Raw genomic sequence first — 19,999 nt, 5'->3', positions numbered from 1 at the left:
TCCTCTGGGCTGGGAGCAGTGGGCGGGATGGTGGCCCTGAAGCCCCTTCCTCTGGGCCAGGAGGTGCGGGACAGAAGGTGGCCCAAAAGCCCTTTCCTCTGGGCTGGTAACAGCGGTAGGGATGGTGGCTGGGAAGCCCCTTCCTCTGGAACAGGAGCAGTGGGACGGCGGCTCAGCAGCCCCTACCTCTGGGCCGGGAATGGCGGGGCTCAGTACTGTGGTCTGGTGGTCCGGTGTAGTCTGCTACGTGTGTACATTGTGATTACCCAAATCAAGCTAATTGATATATTAGTCACCTTACATAGTAACCATTTTTTCTCTGTGTGTGGTAAGAACATTTAAAATCCACTCTTTTAGTAATTTTTAAGTATATTATTCAATATTATCTATACTTATCATGCTGTGCTATGCATGAGGTCTCCAAAATTTTAATGTGATACTTTTGACCAACACATTCTGGTGTCCTCTGTGTCTTAGCCCCTGGCAACCACCCTTCCATTCTTTGCTTCTGTGAGTTTGATATTTTTAGATTTCTTATATAAGTGAGATCATATACTCTTGGTCTTTCTGTGTCTGGCTTATTTCACTTACCATGATACTATCCGGGTTCCTCTGGGTGCAGTAGCACATGCCTATAATCCCAGATACTCAAGAAGTGGAGGCAGGAGGATTGCAAGTTTGAGACTGGCCTGGTCAATTTAGAAAGATCTTGTCTCAAACTGAAAAATAAGGCGTGTTGGGTATGTAGTCTATAGCTTAGTGCAAATGCCCTGGGTTCAATCCCCTGCACTGAAAAAAGAAACCTTTCAGATTCATTTATGTTGTCACAAATCACAAGATTTCCTCCTTTTTCTAAAGGCCAAATATTATTCCATTGTGTGTGGAATAATTTTTTTTTCTTTCATCGAGCAGTGATGAAACTTAGGTTGATTCTCCTTATCTTGACTATTGTAGATAGCACTGCAATGAACGTACAAATGTAGGTATCTCTTCCAGGTGATTTCATTTTTTGTGGCCATTTGCCCCAAACTGGAGTAGCCTTCTAGTTTGAGATGATGTTCTAGGCCCTTCCTACAATTACTATCTCAGGAATTGAACCAGCTGTTTCTCTAAATAGCTCTTACTCTTTCCAGTAAAATGATATTCAGATCCCACAGTTTGGATGGTAGGGATGGCTGTTGTCACTAGGTCTGCCAATGTCTAGACCTTTCATTATCAGAAGTAGAAAATACTTTTCTTATTTTTTAAGGGGAGAAATCCCATGTATTCACAGTGATTTAACATATATTATAATACTGAGTTTATGGAGCTTGTTTTTACTTTATATTTGATCCCTGGTGTCATACAGTAAAAGTCCTGGTTCCCATCGACATTAATATATCACCTATATATTTAATCCTACAAATGTGCACAACAATACCAATATTATTACTAATACTAGGCTAATTGGAAACCATTTAATATTTCATTGCTGTTCTTTTATGCTTAAGATACATTTTGCTTAGTCATATAGCAAAATTACAGTGCTTTAAAGTCTCATGTTCCTATTCTTCATACTTGTCAGTTCAATGAAGTTACTTCATTGGTTTTGCTTTGCTTATAATTTTAGAGATTTCTTTTCATTTTTATTAAATTTGGATTCATAATTATGTAAAATATATTCATTCATAATGCCAAAGTCAAGTCAATATGCATAATAACTTTTGAGAGGTATAGCTCAGTTTTTGGTTTATCTTTTTATTTAAAAAGTTAAACAAATAATTGCATACAATCATATTTTCCTTTTGTAGATAAGAGCTAGAATACCATATACATTGGTGTACAGTTTGCATTTTTAATTGATATATCCTGGATCTTATGCCATAACTAGAACATAACTGCATTATGTAGATGTCTCATGGGATATTCAACAGCACTCTGTTGATGGGCATTTAACTTATTTCTTGTCTTTTGGAATTCTAAATTTTACTGCAATGAAGTATCTTGTGCATTTGTTTTATTGTATTTTTGCCAATGTGCCTTTGAGATATATTTCTAAAGGTGGAATTAGCAAAAAAAATTCATAATGGTTTGTTGGATATTGGCATATTCTCTCCTTTGGTGATTATATCTTATTGCTTCTCATTAGCAGTGCAAAAAAGTGTTGATTTCTTTACAGTTTCATGAATAATTTATTTTTAGAAATCCCAATTTTTATCATTTTGAGAGGTAAGAAATGGTATCTTAGTGAAGTTTATATTTTTTCAGATAAATTTTTTCATATTTACAAGGGACATCTTATTATTTTCAATGTATTCTCTCTTTACATTTCTATTCTTTTCAGAAACTCTATTAGGCTACTACATTTTTGTTATAGATTGCATTTTTTCCCATTGTATCATTAATATTTTACTTACAGTATTTTATACATCTGAAAATTTTACCCACATTATAGCTTTTAAGTGTCAAGTTTTGAGAAATGTATGTTTGTCTGATGAACTGAGATTTTTCTTAAGAATAATAACAATGTCATGAATTTGTTTCATTTTCTGCATTGAGAGCAAAATTTTTATCTGAATAATCTGTATAGTTATAGAAATCTAACATCATGTCACCTTATTTTATTTTTTCTAATGTTTATTTATTACAGTCAGGATTGTTTTGTATCTCTATGTTTTAAAATTTTACAGTAGCATTTCTTAGATGCCAGCACAGACTCTTTGTCAGATAAAGATGGGTATTCATGAAGATGGGAGTCTTCCTGGCATGGACCAGCCAGTGAAGGATGGGTGTGATGTAACAGGGTGGTGACAGGGTCAGGGCCAGAAAGCCTAGCGCCGTCCCCAGGTGTTCTGTTCCTGGCTTAACCACCACTAACCTTTGAATGGCTTCATTTATAAACTGAGTGGTTTAACTAGAGATACTGATAAAGAACTTTCTCAAATGAAAATTATGGGCTGCTTAACTATTTTAAAATATAAAATGATATGGTTTGTTGAATGACATCGGGATTGACCAAAGTTCTAAAACTTTGAGTTGATATACAGAAATTAATCTCCTCAGAGTGAAGAAAAATCAATCTATGTTTCCATTATTCATCCCTCACATGGCTCAGCAATGTATTTTCAATTGTATCTCTTTGGGTGATGGCCTATAAGCATAATGCTCACACATGAGCGACTATCAATTGATAGGTCCAGATTTATAACTTTATGAAACTGGAAAGCTGAAAGGCTTATTCAATTTATGAGGGTATCTAAAACAGCTCACAGTTATTTATGCAAGTTTTGCTTCCTGCAGGAACTATGTCAATTCTACATAAATTATATCTTGAATACAAATGTAAAGTTGTTTTTCCATGTTATTTTAGAGTGTGGAGGTAGACTGGCTGCTACTTATGGCTCTATCCAATCTCCGGGGTATCCTGGAAACTACCCCCCTGGAAGAGATTGTGTCTGGAGCATTATTACCAGCCCTGAACTTCTGATAACATTTACTTTTGGGACTTTGAGCCTGGAGAACCATGAAGACTGTAGCAAAGATTATCTGGAGGTAAATAATTATATTGAGATAGAAGGTATCATGATGTGATTATGACTCATGGCACTATAGTTTGGTGATGCCCATGGATAACTCCAGTCTACTAGCAGCAGTTAGATAATGTTTCTCAATAGACATCAAACATAAATCTTGCTAAGCCTCTATTTTCACTTATCCCAGCTTGTTGCTGCTTCTTTTGCATTCCACTTGAATCTGGGAAACCAACTGCTTTACCTTCCCTTGTCTTTCCTGGAAGCTCTGAGAGGGAATAGCAGAATTCATGATTAAACACCAAGTGATGGTTCATCTCCAATGCAGAGCAATCTTCAGTTGTCTTTGGTAAACCAGGAGGGTGTTTCACAACTTGACCATAGTGCTCCATGGAGAAAAATAAGCTAATAGTGATTGTGTTGAAATGAGTTGATAAGTGATGAATCCATGGAAAATATTGAAAATTATCATTGCGAGGAGAGGAGTCAACTTGAACTACTGTTCTCTTCCACTCATAAAAGATTAAAATACAGAAGAGGAAAATGGGTACTTATGTTCAAATACTACCTGCACATAGGAACATAAAAATGCTGCTCTCCATTCCTTAACTGAAAAGATCATTGAAGAGATTGAGTTCTTAGGTCATTCCTGTATTTTTTATCACCATAAATCTCAGAGCCCCTTGCAGTAATGATAAAAAGACAATGAGCTTTTCCAAATCCATTAGAGAAGACAGGAGTGCTGTGGAATTATTAATAAAGGATAGAAGGATGCAGCTGTCAAACAGAGTCTCCACAAGTTGAAGTCATTAGTAATTTAACAGTTGTAATAATGGATTTGAAACCTTTGGGAATGTCTGGAAGATCTTCCTCTCCTTGGAAAAATTTAGAAAAAGAACATTTTAAATGTTGGCAGTAAAAAATGAGTTACTTTGAAATTAATATTCAGTAAATTCTATTAAATTAAAATTAGAGGCATTTTATTGCTATATATGAATTTCTGTATGCTTTATAATAGAAGGTATCAATTATTCTGGCAATGTTTAAATATTGTCATTGTGACAATATTTAAATGTTTAAATAGCTACAATAGTTCAAGCAACTAGTTAAATATAAAAATAAAGTAATGTTGTCGTAGAAGTTTACTCAAGGGAAAAAGTAAGTTGAGTGGATGAAATTGACTGTATTAAAATATTTAGCTCATTGACTTCTTAGTGTTCTATGTGATACAGATTTTGAAATTAGAACCAAATTATAGAGAGGTCTACATGATTATTTAATGTATTAAAGACCAATAACTAAAAAGTTTTTAGTTTCACATTATCACCAATGTGGTACTTCAGAGTTACTAAGCTGTAGTTTTAAATTCATTAAATTCATCAAACCATCACTTATGTTGTATCTAATGAGACAGCACTTCCCTCCCACCTGCAACTCTTCTAAATACCTAAACCATATTGTAGCCAGTTGACATCAGTAGTATTCCTTCTTCCATTTTCTTTTCATATATTCATTTTTGTTTTCTAGATCATTAGGAGTCTATCATTTTAAAACAAATATCTGGGGTAAGGGGAACCAATGAACGAAAACACTCAGATTAGTAACATAATGAGGCCAAATCCAAAATACACATTCGGTCTCAGAATTGAAATTCAGACAGAAGATAAGGCACTTGGAGTGATGGGAAGCCACACCCTTTCCTGAACCCCAAGTGTGCACTAACTATACCTATTATAGGAAACTCCCCAGAGCCATCATTTGTAAATGATAGACTTTTCTGAAGTTAATGTATACAGTGACCTGCTTTGTGGAAACCTGACCTCTTTGACACTGATCAGTCACTCTTTTGATTTAGATTCGAGACGGTCCTTTCCACCAGGACCCCATTCTTGGAAGATTCTGCACCACCAGCTCCGTCCCACCACTCCAGACTACAGGTCCCTTTGCCAGAATTCATTTCCATTCTGACAATCAGATCAGTGATCGCGGCTTCCATATCACCTATCTAACATCACCCTGTAAGTAACTTGCCAGTTGGTAGCTTAATATGCAGTTGAAGGAGTGTGCTGTGCCTATAACTGTTTGTATTTTAAGTGATGCTGAAGATGAGTCTCTTAGCCCAATAACGTGCCTTTGCAAATATTTCTCTCACAGCTTCAGAATCTTTGTCTTCCCAGTGTTTTATTGTTAATACTCCAATACCCTTTGCTTCCTAATTATGGGATCCACATCTTGGTGGAAATGTACGAGACACTTAAAATTAAATAATTCAGAACCTCGGTGTTTGATGTTTGTTGTGTGATAGGTTATTCACATGAGCAATGCATCTATCTAGAGATGTGTCTGATTTTGTGTTTGGATCAAGTCCAGCCACACAGGAGCTGGCTTCTAGGACAGCAGTGTCCTGGCCCATAGAGTTTCACTGTCAGTCATTTCTTCAACTTGCATCGATATCTTAAAACAAGAACAAAACACATGAAATATTCTGTAATTTTCATTTTAGGTATGGAAAGAATTTTATTCATCACATCTATGATTGTGTTCATAACAAGAATTCATAGGAGAAATATCTGTTAAGGCTCAGAATCAGGGAAAGCAATAATGCACATCTTCATTGGTCCCTTGTCCTTTTACTTTGACATCAAGCTGGATCTGCAGCCAACCAACCTCCTCTAATTCCCGTGGCCCTTACAACTATTGTTTGTACTTAGCAACCTTACTTTGGCCACACATTGCTCTCCTGTATTCATTTTTTCTTTAATCTGCTTCACATATGTAATTCTATATTTTATTTTTTTACATTATTTCCGAAAATGCCTTAAATCTTTTTCAAATGAGGCAGAGCATTAATGTATTTTAAAAGCAATTTATAGAATAGAATGTTGCGTTCAAGTCTGATCACACATCTCTATTACTTTAGGTACTCCAGGGACTGAGTGCAAATATATCAAATGGGAAATCTTATAATAGAGGCATAACCCTCTATTAGTAGGTTAATAGAGTGGGTTATGATTATGTGTGTGTGTGTGTGTGTGTGTGTGTGTGTGTGTGTGAGCGCAAACTTCAGAAGCCGAGTCACAGGAACTTTCCTTTTCTTTACCTCCCGTTGCCTGTAGCGGATCTGCATTGTGGAGGGAACTACACAGACCCAGAGGGTGAGCTCTTCCTTCCCAGCTTGCCTGAGCCTCTGGCTCACAACAGGCAATGTGTCTACATCATACAGCAGCCACAGGGAGAGCTAATAGACCTCACCTTCACCCATGTGGAACTGGAAGGCCAGCGTGGTTGCTCCCACAGTTACATTGAGGTAACTTTTGCTACTCAGTTCTTAGTTGCCCTTAGATGATGTTCATCAACTTTTTTATGTCCTGTAGGTTGAATAAAGGTCTTCAAAGGGTCATCAGGCTCACAGCATCCAGATCACTAGAGATCGTGTTCAAAATGCCATTTTATGCCCTATTCCAGACCTGCCCAATCAGCAGCTCTGGGGTGGGAGGGCACCAAGTGATTCTGATGCAGGCTGCAGTTTAAGAACAACTGTTCTAGAGAACAGGTGGTGAAGCAGGATAGTAGTAAGGGCATCAGCATGGAACAAAGGAGAGCTGAGACTAGAAACTCATTACAGTGCTACAGTATATTACAGACTATTAAAATGAGCTTTAATCACGAAAGTACATGCACAAAAGTAAAGCTAATAAGGTTTACTAATAGGATTAAGATTTTAGATTATCTAAGATAATCTTATATGTGAGGGAGGGTTCTCAACCTAGAGAAGTGAAGGGCTATCTCCAGGTGACCCAGCTAATTAGCTGCACAGAGAGAATTGCATTAAAATCATTGAATAACTTATTTTAGAGGTTTGGCTTTTTTCCTTCATTAGTCCTGCACACTTTCCTTTGTGATGCTGTAGACTTCAGTGTGTGCAATGGTTGTAACAAGAAAATATCTAACTAAATTAGACAGTGTTTTTTTGTTGGGCCTGATATTTCTTTTGCTTAATTATTGACCAAGCCACAACTTAAAGTGGGGAGCAAGAGATACAAAACACATTTTTGGGCTACATTTTATATAAACTCAGAAAAGAATTTCCAATTTTGTTTGCTGGTGTGAGTTAAGCCACTTTATTTTGCCAGGAAAAATCTATATAACCTACAGACCTCTTTCCTACACTTAGAAGAAACAGAACTTTAGCTTAAGATCTAGACATTGTTGAAGAAATATACTAACCATAGCACCACAGCAAGGTATATTTTTAAATCTTGAATTGTTATTTATTTCAGGTTGTGAGGTAAATGAGTATATTCATTCAGTTTAGGTTTTGTAAAGTCTGTCATAAAGTACTTTAAAATTTTACACTATGGAGCAATTTTCAATATTTTTATGTTAATAAAACTTAAATTTTCAATACCAGTTTTTACTCAGAGGACAGTAAAAATAGTTCACAATAGAGAGTGCTTACTAGGCACCAGGCAACATTCTAAGACTTTAGAATAGAATAAGTTAAGTAAATAAAGACTATTATCTGCTTCTTACTTGCCAAGTGTAGTGAATGCTTTCCGGAAGTTACCTTACTGCGTCTTTGCAATGGCTGTTATTATTTCCATTTTAACCTCAGGAAACTGGAGCCCAGAGTATCGAGTTATTTGCCTACTGTTACATGTCTGACAAACGGTGAGGCAGGAATTTGAATTTAGGAGTTCTAGTTGTGCCAGTCTCTGATAACAACAGAAATGCAGTAGTGCAATTTTGACTCTAGAAGGTGTCTTCCCTAGGGAGGAAGTTCTCGAGAATTTCCCAGTTCCATGCCTGGCTCTCTGCTCACAGGTCTAAATATGCAACCAGACACAATGGTTTTCTCTGATAGGTGAGAAATTCTAATAATCGTGGAACTCTGGGTACCTTTCTATTGGTCCTAATGGCTCCGAGGAGCTGTCAAAGCCTATGGAACGGTGGCTTCTCTCCGGCTTTGCAGAACACTCATAGAATTCCAATGAGGCATTACAAGAACTCCTCTGTGTTGTTCTGAAAAGTTATTGGGGAAAAAAGATCATAACACTGGCCTTCAGTGATTAAATTTTGTAAACTAGAAGGGCAGAATGTTTTGTAGGCAGAATGGAATTGGAGTTAATGCATTTAAATTCTTACTTTAGTTCTATCATTAGATGTTTATAGAAACTTGGACAATTCTTTATCTGGATCCTTCAGTTCCTACTTCAGTAAGATGTCCTATCTAGTCTTCTTACCTTTATGGGGTAAAATTGGGAAATGAATGACAAGAGAAGCTTGAAAATGAAAAACATCATACAAATACAAGGTTGTCCTAGCCTGAATTCTCAACTCTCACCTTGAACTTGGCAGTTCAGGCAGCCAAAGAGGTTCTTTGATGGTTGCCCAAGAGCTACTTATATTCTGATGTTCACACCTACCCACAGAGTTCTGACAAACTTTGGATTGTTTATGGAAAAAATAAAGAATTCTTATTCAGAAGGACTGGTCATGTAGAGTGATTTGAATAGTTGATTATGGTTTTCTAGAATATCTTTGACTGACCTAATGGAATAAAACCAGTCAATTTATAGAATTTAAGCATCAGCATGGGCTTTAGGTATAACAAAAGAGTACCTAATCTAGATCCTTCATTTTACAAGGCAGAAAATGGAACCCCACAATGGTCTAAGTCTCGATATTGTCACAACAGGACTTCAGTATGCCTATATAAGATTTTAAATAAATATATTGATTTAGATCAAAGTTCTTCTCATTAAATCATCTCTGTCCATGGGGAAAACTGCACTAAATGCATTTAAAATATGTATCTACTTCTCTTGATGCTCTTCAAATATGGTTGTGGAAGAAAGTGATGCAAGAACCAAATTTAAATGATATTAATATGACTTGCTGTATTAGTCCCCAAAATAGGGGTTTCATATTTAAAAGCTGTACTTTTAAAAGGAAATGTTGAAGGAAAAAGAGATGGTGGCGTTTTAAATACTATAATGGTTTAGACATTTTGATGGTTTAAATCACTTTGTCATTTACTAACTCCATTTATGAGAGAAGGCAGACTACCTACAGTTTTTGAAAAAAATGAAGAACAGAGGGAATTCTAGAGAGACACAAAAGAATAAGGGGCGTTCTTTCAAGGAGTAAGAGAGGTACTCCTAAGACTCCTAGATCATCTTGTCACGTAGTCTGAGATGTTTTGTTGCCATGCTAACATGTCCTTTAGATAAAGATTAAGATGTGCACTATTGCCTCATGTATATCTTTAATACATTATGTGGTTTTGGAAGAATCACTTTTCCTCAGTAAAAGAGTGCCATTGGTGTTCATTTGAGGATAAAATTTGACTACAAAAGATAATATATTTGGTATTGTCCAGAGCCAGTGTTGCATATCTTTCTTTTCCTTTTTGAAATAAGAAGCCTGCATTTACACGCTATTTCTTGGATCTGTATATCTCTCTCAACTAAAGTTCCTACCTTTAAAAACACACACGTTGTCCATGGAAGATGAGATTTGGCTACAAAAGAACAAGTACCAGAACAAATCAACTTTTGCTTCTGTTCTTGTCACAGAGCTTTTAAATTGTATAGAACAGTTCAATAAATGTAGCAGAAGAATCTTTCCAGATTAAAAACCAGCACCTCTCATTAATATTTCATAAGTGATATGTCATCAGAATTCTGAGTAAAGGACACATAAGACAGCAATGGAAGTTTAATTTTAATTCCTAGGGAATGCCAGTTGTAGTCTGAATAATAAATTCACAAGTCTTTATGATGTGAAGGCTGAGGCTTGAGGTAGAGTACGTGGCAAAATAAATAGAATTGTTTAGCTCACCAAGTTTTCTTGGCCCATCTGCAGCCCCTTAAGCCTTGCTCACTCTGAGGAGCTGGACAGGGAGAGGCCGAATGAGGGAAAGGGAAATGTAACTTCTAGAGAAACAGGAACGCTCCTGGGGTGGTTGTCCACAGACAGGGACAGTAACAAAAATGCAGGGCTAGGAAAGCTGAGAAATACACTTAATATGATAGGATGGAGTACGTTATACTGAATTTGACATCTGAAATTTAGGGGATGGACCTCCTCTGTGAGTGGCACTGAATCGCAAATTCATCCTTGTTTTAGATTTCTGTGGCATGGCAATTCGTCAGTTAACAGAAATTGTACACCTCATTTCAATATAATCCAAATTATTAGGGGCCGGGGATTTAGCTCAGTGGTGCCACCACCTGTGTTGCAAGCTCAAGGTCCTGAGTACAATCCCTGATACCAGAAAAAAAAATACAAATTATTAATAAAACATGTAAAGATCCTACACACTTGGAAATCAGTGAATTCTTTCCTAAATAATTATTGGATTAAGAAGGAAATAAGACATGAAGGGATAGGTAGAAAATAACAAACAGGAAATGCTATATATATCAAAATCTGTGAGACACGATGAAACTCAAATCCCAGTCATAACTCTGAATTTAAGAAAAAGAACCAAAATCTTGGGAACGTGAAAGAACACAGCAAGCTGAAATACTGACAAATACCTTTTCACTGAACCTTTTCCTTGGCATATTCCCCCTTCTTCTACCCTCCTTCTCTTTGCCCCTACCCTGAAGATTAGCCCCACACAACCCTCTCAAACCTCCCATACATCAACAGATGAATTCAAATTCACAGAAGACTTCCTTTTGCTATTTGTGACACCCTTAGAGTTGGCCGAGGGAGAGCTGTGGCCTTTGAGCTGTATGACCATACTAGTTTCTCTCAAGTAGACCTTCTGGTCAGTGTCTCATGGCTGTGACTCACAGAATAATTTGTAAGGATACATTCATAAATGGTAGAGAAAGAATAAGGCCTCTGACAATGGAAGCTGGAATATAGCTATGGCTAAACACACAAGAATAGGCTAAATAGTATAGTTTTTTCAGCTGAGGACATTTCAGAATTTCAGTTCAAGGAAACATCTTTCTAGAGATTGCAGGGAAAAGTGGCAATGGGGAGATGTTTAATAGTTTACATCTTTAGCGTATTGGATTTTGGGTCTATACTAGAAACATTTGGTTAGTTTCTGAGCTCTGTTACCATGGGTTTTTTTTCACAACTGCTGATGCTTTTTGATGCAGTGATAAGATATAAAGAATTAATCAATTTTCTGTCACTGTGACAAAGTACCTGAGAAAATCAACTTAAAGGAGGAAATATTTATTTTGACTCACAGTTTCGGAGGGTTTAGTCCATGGTTACTAGCCCATTGATTTTGGGCCTGTTGCAAGGCAGCACCTCATGGCTGGGAGTGCGTGTTGCAATAAAGCTGCTCACCTCAGGATGGCTGTGAAGCAAGGAGAGAGGAGGAAGCTGGGGCCCCAATGTCCCCTTCAAGGGCACATCCCCTGTGACCAAACTGCCTTCCACTAGGCCCCGCCTACTTGAGGTTCCACCACCTCCAAAGTAAACAAATTTCAGTCTTTGGATGGCTTCTCTCATCTTGCATTCCTTACTCCTTATTCTCTAATTTGGGGTGAGGCCAGATCCCTCTCCTACTTACCCCAATTAGCTTGAGACTAGTTTCCTGGATCAAGTTTTAGCTGAAGGATATGTCAGTCTAAAGCTCACTTCATAGGAAGCCACATGTTAAATGCTGCCATATGGTAGGGTTCTGTTTTCAGCTTTTGGATTTACCAAGCACAGTGACAACATATTTGGTTTGCTTTGAATTAAAATTTAATACCTAAATGGATTTTAGAAATTGTAATATAAAAACCAATCTGGATTCACAGCATACGTACAAATGAACACACAAATTAAGTCATGGCTTTGAGATCTGATCCAGTCCAGATGTTAAACCTTACTGCTGACTGGGCTCTAGTGCTCACACTTAAAAGTTCATATAAATTGTTTTTATCCCAGTTAATTTTAGTTCTCTGTACAAGAAATAGTTCCTTTACAATGACTCATGTTTTTAAATGAGTGATTCTAAAATAGTTCTCTTGAGGAACTATTTTAATTTATGAAAAATAAAAATTAGAAATCATTTGGAATACTACATTGGCTAAAAATCCTGGATCACAGATAATACATGGGGGCTTTGAGCCTGAAACATTCCATGCTTACTGGATAAATAGTCAGGAAAAGTATGAGCCTGATCCACATATCACTAGACTTTTGTGGTGGTCGCTCTCATTTCTTTGTAAATGTGATGCAGAAAGAAGAATGATCGCTCTATGAGTGATTACGACGTGGCTTCGCCTGACTCCTTAAGAACAACACTTTGTTACTACAAACTATTTTCAGATTCCAGCCATCTTTCTCTAAGTTACTCTGTAATAAGAAACAACCAATAATAATTACCAGGTGAATTAAAAACTGTATCAACAAGTGTCTCTGGCTTACAACCAGTGTGTATCTTTTGCGTATAGTAGCATGGAGTATTTAGATCAGTTCTCCTCAGATCTGCTGCCATATCCTATGTCTTTACCATGGTGGCACCTGGGCTCTTGGTCTTGTGAGAGGGAAAAGTAAAAGATGGTTGAATGATGCAATGACAGCCACAGCCTCTGCTTGGAAATTGGAGCGTTACTTCCCCTCACAATCTGTTAGAGTGGTTCCTGTGGCTAGTTCACAATCCAGGGGAAGCATGACCTGTTAATTCTCCATGAGGAGACGTGGCAGTTCACATGGAAAAGAGCATAGATATTCAGTCCTCTTACAGGAAAGGAGTCATTATTAAAACAACATAGTCTATCCTAGTTTACAAGCACAAGTAAAATATTTTTGGAAGAGAATCCAGATTTACAAGTCCTAGCATACTGAATGCAAAAGAGGTCACTTTAGATAAATTGCATTGGTAAATTTCATTTCAGTATCTCTCCCAAAACCATGGTGAAGTATGGCCATGTCTGAGATCCAGAGAGAATACAGGCTTAAAGAATTAATACAGTTTCATTTCCAGAGAGAGAGAGAGAGAGAGAGAGACGGGGAGGGAGAGAAACAGCCAAAATCAATTGCACCTTCTGGGTTTAGGGCCCTTCAGCCCTATAAGTTCCTCCTAAAACATTTGGACTGCAGCTGCCTTTCTCCTTGCTAAAGTCCTTGAGTTTCATTAATCAGGGCCCAGGAGAATGGACCGCTTTAGCTTACTCTGATGCTATTTGGCTCGTTTTCTTCCTTCTTGTCATCTTCTAATGGGCAAAATTAAAAGAGAAACATTATCTTAGAAGAAGCAAGTGAAACCCTGGAGGATTAGAGAGCAAGAAGATATCTTACTCTGTGCTTCATGCTTTCTGTTTTTCAAGAACTGTAATATGTCTTCATTTCTAAAAAAAAAAAAATGGAACTATCTACCCCACCTTAAAAGTTAATGAATCAACAAGAGTTTGTTAAACACCTATTTTCAAGTTATTTGCTAAACATTGACAGGGATACAGAAAATGTACGCTCCCATCTTCCCTCAGATTTGCTGTTGGTTAGTGAGAAATTTAGTATAACTTTACTTCACTCCGTGAAATCTGTGTTGCAGATGTGAGAGCTTGAAGAAGGGAGTTTGGTATGAGGCTGTCAGAGGAGAGGCATGTGAATCTTTTTTTTTGTATCTGTGTAATACTCAATCATATGGCTAAGCCATTATTTCTTTAATCATCCCCTATTCTTAGACCTTGAGCACAGTTTCAGTTCTCATCACAGCAGGGCATATTGTGATGTAGATGCATGCACAACTTTGCCTGCATTTTGAGCATCTTTAGGACAGAGCATTAGAAGTGGAATACTGTGATACAAATTGAACCTTCTGGAACTTTCTACCTCTACCAGTTATGGATGAAAGAAACTGTGTCAAGATATCCCCACCAGCTTTGGATACTACACTTTAAAATTTTTCCCTGATTATTACCCGCTCCTCTTGGCCTAGGTAATTCTTACTTGGCTTTCAAGTCTCATCTTAGAGATTATTTTTCCTGGGAAATATTTTGTAATTCTCTGGTGGGAGTCTTTGTTGAGATAGTTTAAGGTCACTCTTTTATTTTGGGCAAATAAAATTCATTAATGACATAACCTTACTAAACACATTATATTAAAAAATATAAAGTTGTAAATATAATATTAAGAAGAGATAAAAGTAAAGCAACAAAATAAAAACCACATTCATTCTAAGCCTCCACTTGAAGACATCATAAAGGGTCAGCTGCTTGCCTCTATGCTAACGCGCTATGAATGCTTCAGAAGAAATGCAGGCTGGCGTGGCTCTGTGCGTTGGTGACTATATTTTTCTGAAATGGTGACCAACTCTTGGCAGGTGTCCAAGAAGGGAAACAAACAAATGATTATTTTCATACTCTATTGTCATCATTGTATATTAAAACACTGCAAAATTACTTGTTGTTTAATATGTAAAATAGAGCTAGATTTTATGCTTACTAACAAAGTTTTAACCTAAAGTATGTCACGTAGGACTTAGGAGAATCCTGATTGTGTGTGACTCTCTTAGTTTGAGGGTGTCTAACGTCTTTGAGACTTAATTACTAAATGCAGTGGTGCCCTGCCATCACTGTGATAATAATTATAAATGAAATTTTTAAATGCAAATTGAAAATTTCCAAATTTCCCAAATGCCTACATGGTACCTACTGACAACGGCTGGTAAAAATGCAGCACCTTGTATATCTTGGGCATCATACTTTTCATGCTTTAAAAAACTGTGATTGCCTATTGTAAGTTCCTGTAGGCAGTGACTGTTTGATGGTGCTATCACCAGCACAGGTCCTGGTACTTAACAATACTTGATAATGTTAATTAAGCGAGCAAATTTTACAGGGATTATGGTGAGAGGTCACCAGTATTTCACCTTTAAAAATGTCGAGAATAACAATAGCTCTTCTCGAATCAATATTTTCTACTACAAGGTAGTTTACTAAGAAATTCACACTATGTTTCATCTATTTCCTTAACAGTCCCATGAGCTAGGTTTAGTTATAGTAACTTGCTCAAGGTTATTAAAACTAGACACTTGTAAGTGACAGAGGTGGGATTTGAACACAAATCCACAGATGGTGTTCATGGCCATTCACTATAAGACACTGGTTATTGACTTAAAATAGGTAGTCTTATTATATAAAGGAACTTTTCCTTGAACTCTCTAAGGTCTTATCTTTTAATAAATCAAGAGTGTTAACAAACTTTTAGGCAGTCATGGAACTATCATATGGTTTATATTATTGGATCTATAGTTTATGATTTCAAACAATCATCACATTACTTTCTTCTCTTGCATGATTTGGTGTATAAGGCTGACACTGTTCTGTGGACCATGAATTCATCTTTCTAAAACAGTGTTTAGGTATTTATTATCTATATTAATAGTGAAATCAGTTCATAGTTATTTTTATTATCTATGTTGGGATTTGGTAACAGAGTTCTGAGAAAAATTAGTTGGGAATTGTTCCATAATTGATGATATCTTAAAACAAGTTTTATATGGGAGTAATCTGTTTCTTAAAAGTTTAAAAGTACTTACTGAATAGAGTACCTTCTGGCATCTTCCTTTTTGGGAGAGAAGAGTATTTATTTGATAATATTTTCAATTTTATCCCTGGCAGATGTCTATTTAGATTTTGTTCATATTCTTCTGGATATAGTTTCAGTGATTTGTGTACTTTTCAGGAAATGATCCATTTTAAAGATTCAAGTATATAATGTACACAGAATTTTACTTAAAGTATTTCTTAAAATATTTGTATTTATAGCACCTTAATGTTTTAAATTTTTGTATTTGTTCTTGTTTTCTATTTTCTTTTGAGACTTGCCAGAGATTTATCTTTTATATCGCCATCTGCTAATCTGCTTCAAATGTTCTTCATTGTATTTGTGGATTATACTTTCTTTTGTACTATATTAAGTTTCGCTTTTATTTTTACTCTATTCTTCCTCATTTAAATGCATTATTTCTAATTTTTAAAATTGATTCCTTAAGGGTTATCTCTCTCCTTTCCCCAACCCTCATCACCCCATCTACCTTTCTGTCTTTCTTATTTTCATTCAGTAATGAAAACAGTATATTCCAGGACTGATTTTTATTACAAATTTGGCTAAAACATTTCTATTTTGATATGCAGTGTTCTTTTTTTATTATTAAATTCCTTTATTGGTACATTGTAGGTATACAACACAATTACATTTCTCATTGGGAATTGTACCTTTACATAATGCATCTTGGTTCTTTCTTTTTCCCCATTCTTAGCCCTCCCTTCACGCCCTCCACCCTTCCCTATTTACAAAGACTTTATTTCCATTTTTTCCATTTCTCATCATTTTTCCTTTCCCTTCTTTCTTTTCCCCTGCCCCTCCCACTACCCCTACCCCTTTGGACCTTTTCTTCCTATTTTGCATTATCGATTATTCATTCTAATCATTGGTACATTTTAGGTATACAATATAATGACATTCATCATTGAAAATTTGCACCTTTACATAGTCTCTCTTGGTTCTTATTTTTCACCCTTGCCCAGCCCTCCCTTCAACTCCTCCATTCCTCCCTATCTACAAAGATTTTGTTCCTATTTTTCCATTTTCTCATATTAATCCCATTCCCTTCTATCCTTTCCCTTAGCCCTCCCACTTCCTTCCCCTTTTCCCCTTTTCTTCCTATTTCACATGACCTATTATACTTTTAGTCCTTATTTACACTTTCAGTTTCTCACACCAGAGAAACTATTCGGTATTTACACATGTGTGTCCAATTTATTTCACTTAAGAGTATTGCCTCAATGTGCATCCACTTAGCTATAAATGTCTCTAATTTCTCATTTTTTATGGCTGAGTAGTACTCCACTTTATAAAAAAACCACATTTTCTTTATCTTTATCCAGTCTCCAGTTGATGGGCATTTGGGCTGTTTCCAAGTTTTAGCTATTACAAACTGTGCTGCTATGAACATGGGTGCACATATATCACTCTGGTATGATTCTTTTAATTCTTTGGGGAAGATCCCCAGCAGTGGAATAGCGGGGTCAAATGGGACTTCCAGTCCTAGTTCTTTGAGGTATCTCCATACTGATTTCCACAGTGCTTGCACCAGTCTACACTCCCACCAGCAGTGGAGCAGGGTTCCTCTTTCCCCACAGCCCCGCCAGCATTTGTTATTGGTTGATTTCATGATAGCAGCCATTCTTTCTGGAATGAGGTGGAATCTCAGCATTGCTTTCATTTGCATCTCTTGAATGACCAGTGATGTTGAACATTTTTTCATGTATTTATTTGCTATTTCTACTTTTTTGTCTGAGAAATGTCTTTTCATTTCAGATGCCCATTTTTGGATAGGGTCTTTAAATTTGGGAGGTCTGATCTTTTTAAGTTCTTTATAGATTCGAGATAGTAGACCTTTGTCTGAGGAAAAGCAGGTGAAGATTTTTTCCCACATTGTGGGTTGTCTCTTCACACTGCTGGTGGTTTCTCTTGCTGTGCAGAAGCCTTTTAATAAGAAGAGATCCCACTTGTTGATTGTTTGTGCTAGTTGATGGGCAACTGAGGTTTTGTTCATAAAATCTTTTCCTACACCGATGTCTTCAAGGGTTCTACCTAACCTCTGTTCCAACTGGTTCAGAGTTTCTATTTTAATATTTAGATCTTTAATCCATTTTGATTTTAGTTTAGTGCATGGTGAGAGACACAGGTCTAGTTTTAAACTTTGGCAACTTGAAGCCCAATTTTTCCAGTATCATTTATTAAAGAGGCTATCTTCCCTCCAGTGAGGGTGTTTGGCTCCTTTATAGAAGATGAGGTGGCTGAATGTGTCTGGCGTTGCGTCTGCATCTTCTAATCTGTTCCACTGGTCCTCAGGTCTGTTTCTTTGCCAGTACCATGCTGTTTTTATCACAGTAGCTTTGTAGTAGAGTTGCAGGTTGGGGATTGTGATACCCCCTGCCATGTCTCTGTTACCTAGAATTGCTTTTGCTATTCTGGGTCTCTTCTTGTTCCAAATGAATTTTTGGATTGTTTTCTCAAGGTCTGTGAAGTATGCTGATGGGATTTCAATTGGGATTGCACTGAATCTATATAGCAGTTTTGGAAGTATAGCCATTTTCACTATATTAATCCTTCCTACCCAGGAGCAGGGGATGTCTCTCCATTTTCTGATATCATCTTCAATTTCTCTTTTCAGAGTGCCATAGTTTTCAGAGAAGAGGTCTTTGATTTCTTTCATTAGGTTGATTCCTAGGTGTTTCAGGTTTTTGGATGCTATTATGCAAGGTATTATTTGCCCTATTTCTCTCTCAGTGAGTCTGTCATTCATGTAGAGGAAAGCTATTGATTTTTGTGTGTTGACCTTGTAACCAGCTACTTGACTGAATTGGGTTATTAAGTCTAGAAGACTTTTGGTGGAGTTCTTGGGGTCTTCTATATAGAGTATCATGTCGTCTGCAAATAATGACAATTTGATTTCATGTCATCTGCAAATAATGACAATTTGACTTCTTCATTTCCTATCTTTATTCCTTTTATTTCTTTCTCTTGTCTAATTGCCATGGCTAATGTTTCCAGAACTATATTGAATAAGAGTGGTGATAGTGGACATCCTTGTCTTGTTCCTGATTTTAGTGTGAAGGATTTCAGTTTTTGACCATTTACTATGACATTGGCTGTTGGTTTTTCATAGATGGCTTCCATCAGTTTGAGGTAGAGACCATCTATTCCAATTTTTTGTAGGGTTTTTATCATAAATGCATGTTGGATTTTGTCAAATGCTCTTTCTGCATCTGTGAAGATAATCATATGGTTTTTGTCCTTGGGTCTATTGATATAGTGTATTACTTTGATTGATTTTCGTATATTGAACCATCCCTGCATCCCTGGGATGAATCCCACTTGATCAGGGTGTATGATCTTCTTGATGATCTTCTGCGTTCTGTTTGCCATTATCTTATTAAGGATTTTTGCATCTATGTTCATTAGTGAGATTGGCCTATAGTTCTCTTTTTCAGTTGGGTCTTTCTCTGCTTTGGGGATCAAGGTGATGCTTTCTTCCAGGAATGAATTTGGGAGTATTGCTTCCCTTTCAATTTCATTGAAGAGTTTAAAGAGTAGTGGCAGCAGCTCCTCTCTAAATGTCTTGTAGAATTCAGCAGTGAAGCCATCAGGGCCTGTGCTTTTCTTCATTGATAAGTTTTTAATTACATTTTGAATTTCATTCGTTGTTATTGGGTAGTTCAGAATTTTCAGGTCTTCTTCGTTCAACTTTGGTAATTCATATGTGTCTAGGAATCTGTCCATTTCTTCTGTGCTGTCCATCTTATTGGCATATAGGTTCTGGAAGTAGGTATTGATGATTCTCTGGATTTCTGCTGGATCTGTTGTAATTTCACCCTTTTCATTCCTAATTGCATGGATTTGGGCCTTTTCTTTCCTTTATCTGACAAGGTTGGCTAAGGGTTTGTCAATTTTGTTGATTCTTTCGAAGAACCAACTCTTGGCTTCATTGATTTCTTTTGTATCGTTCTCTTAGT

At 36.7% G+C, this 19,999-nt stretch overlaps 1 protein-coding gene across 1 annotated transcript in view; it reads left to right on the top strand.

Annotated features, from left to right (window-relative positions):
* Cubn (cubilin) overlaps positions 1-19,999 on the top strand; it is a 259,007-nt gene that overhangs the window by 35,803 nt on the left and 203,205 nt on the right. The window contains exons 15-17 of the mRNA XM_004859974.4: positions 3,350-3,531; positions 5,365-5,527; positions 6,626-6,816. Coding sequence (XP_004860031.1) covers positions 3,350-3,531; positions 5,365-5,527; positions 6,626-6,816 — 536 coding nt within the window. The remainder of the gene's footprint in view (positions 1-3,349; positions 3,532-5,364; positions 5,528-6,625; positions 6,817-19,999) is intronic.

This window comes from Heterocephalus glaber, unplaced genomic scaffold, assembly GCF_053883595.1.
Source record: "Heterocephalus glaber isolate CG9 unplaced genomic scaffold, H.glaber_assembly_v1.0 deba00000768, whole genome shotgun sequence".
Lineage (NCBI taxonomy): Eukaryota > Metazoa > Chordata > Mammalia > Rodentia > Bathyergidae > Heterocephalus > Heterocephalus glaber.
The sequence above is the reverse complement of the archived record's forward strand: the minus strand, read 5'-3'. Positions and strand labels throughout refer to the sequence as shown.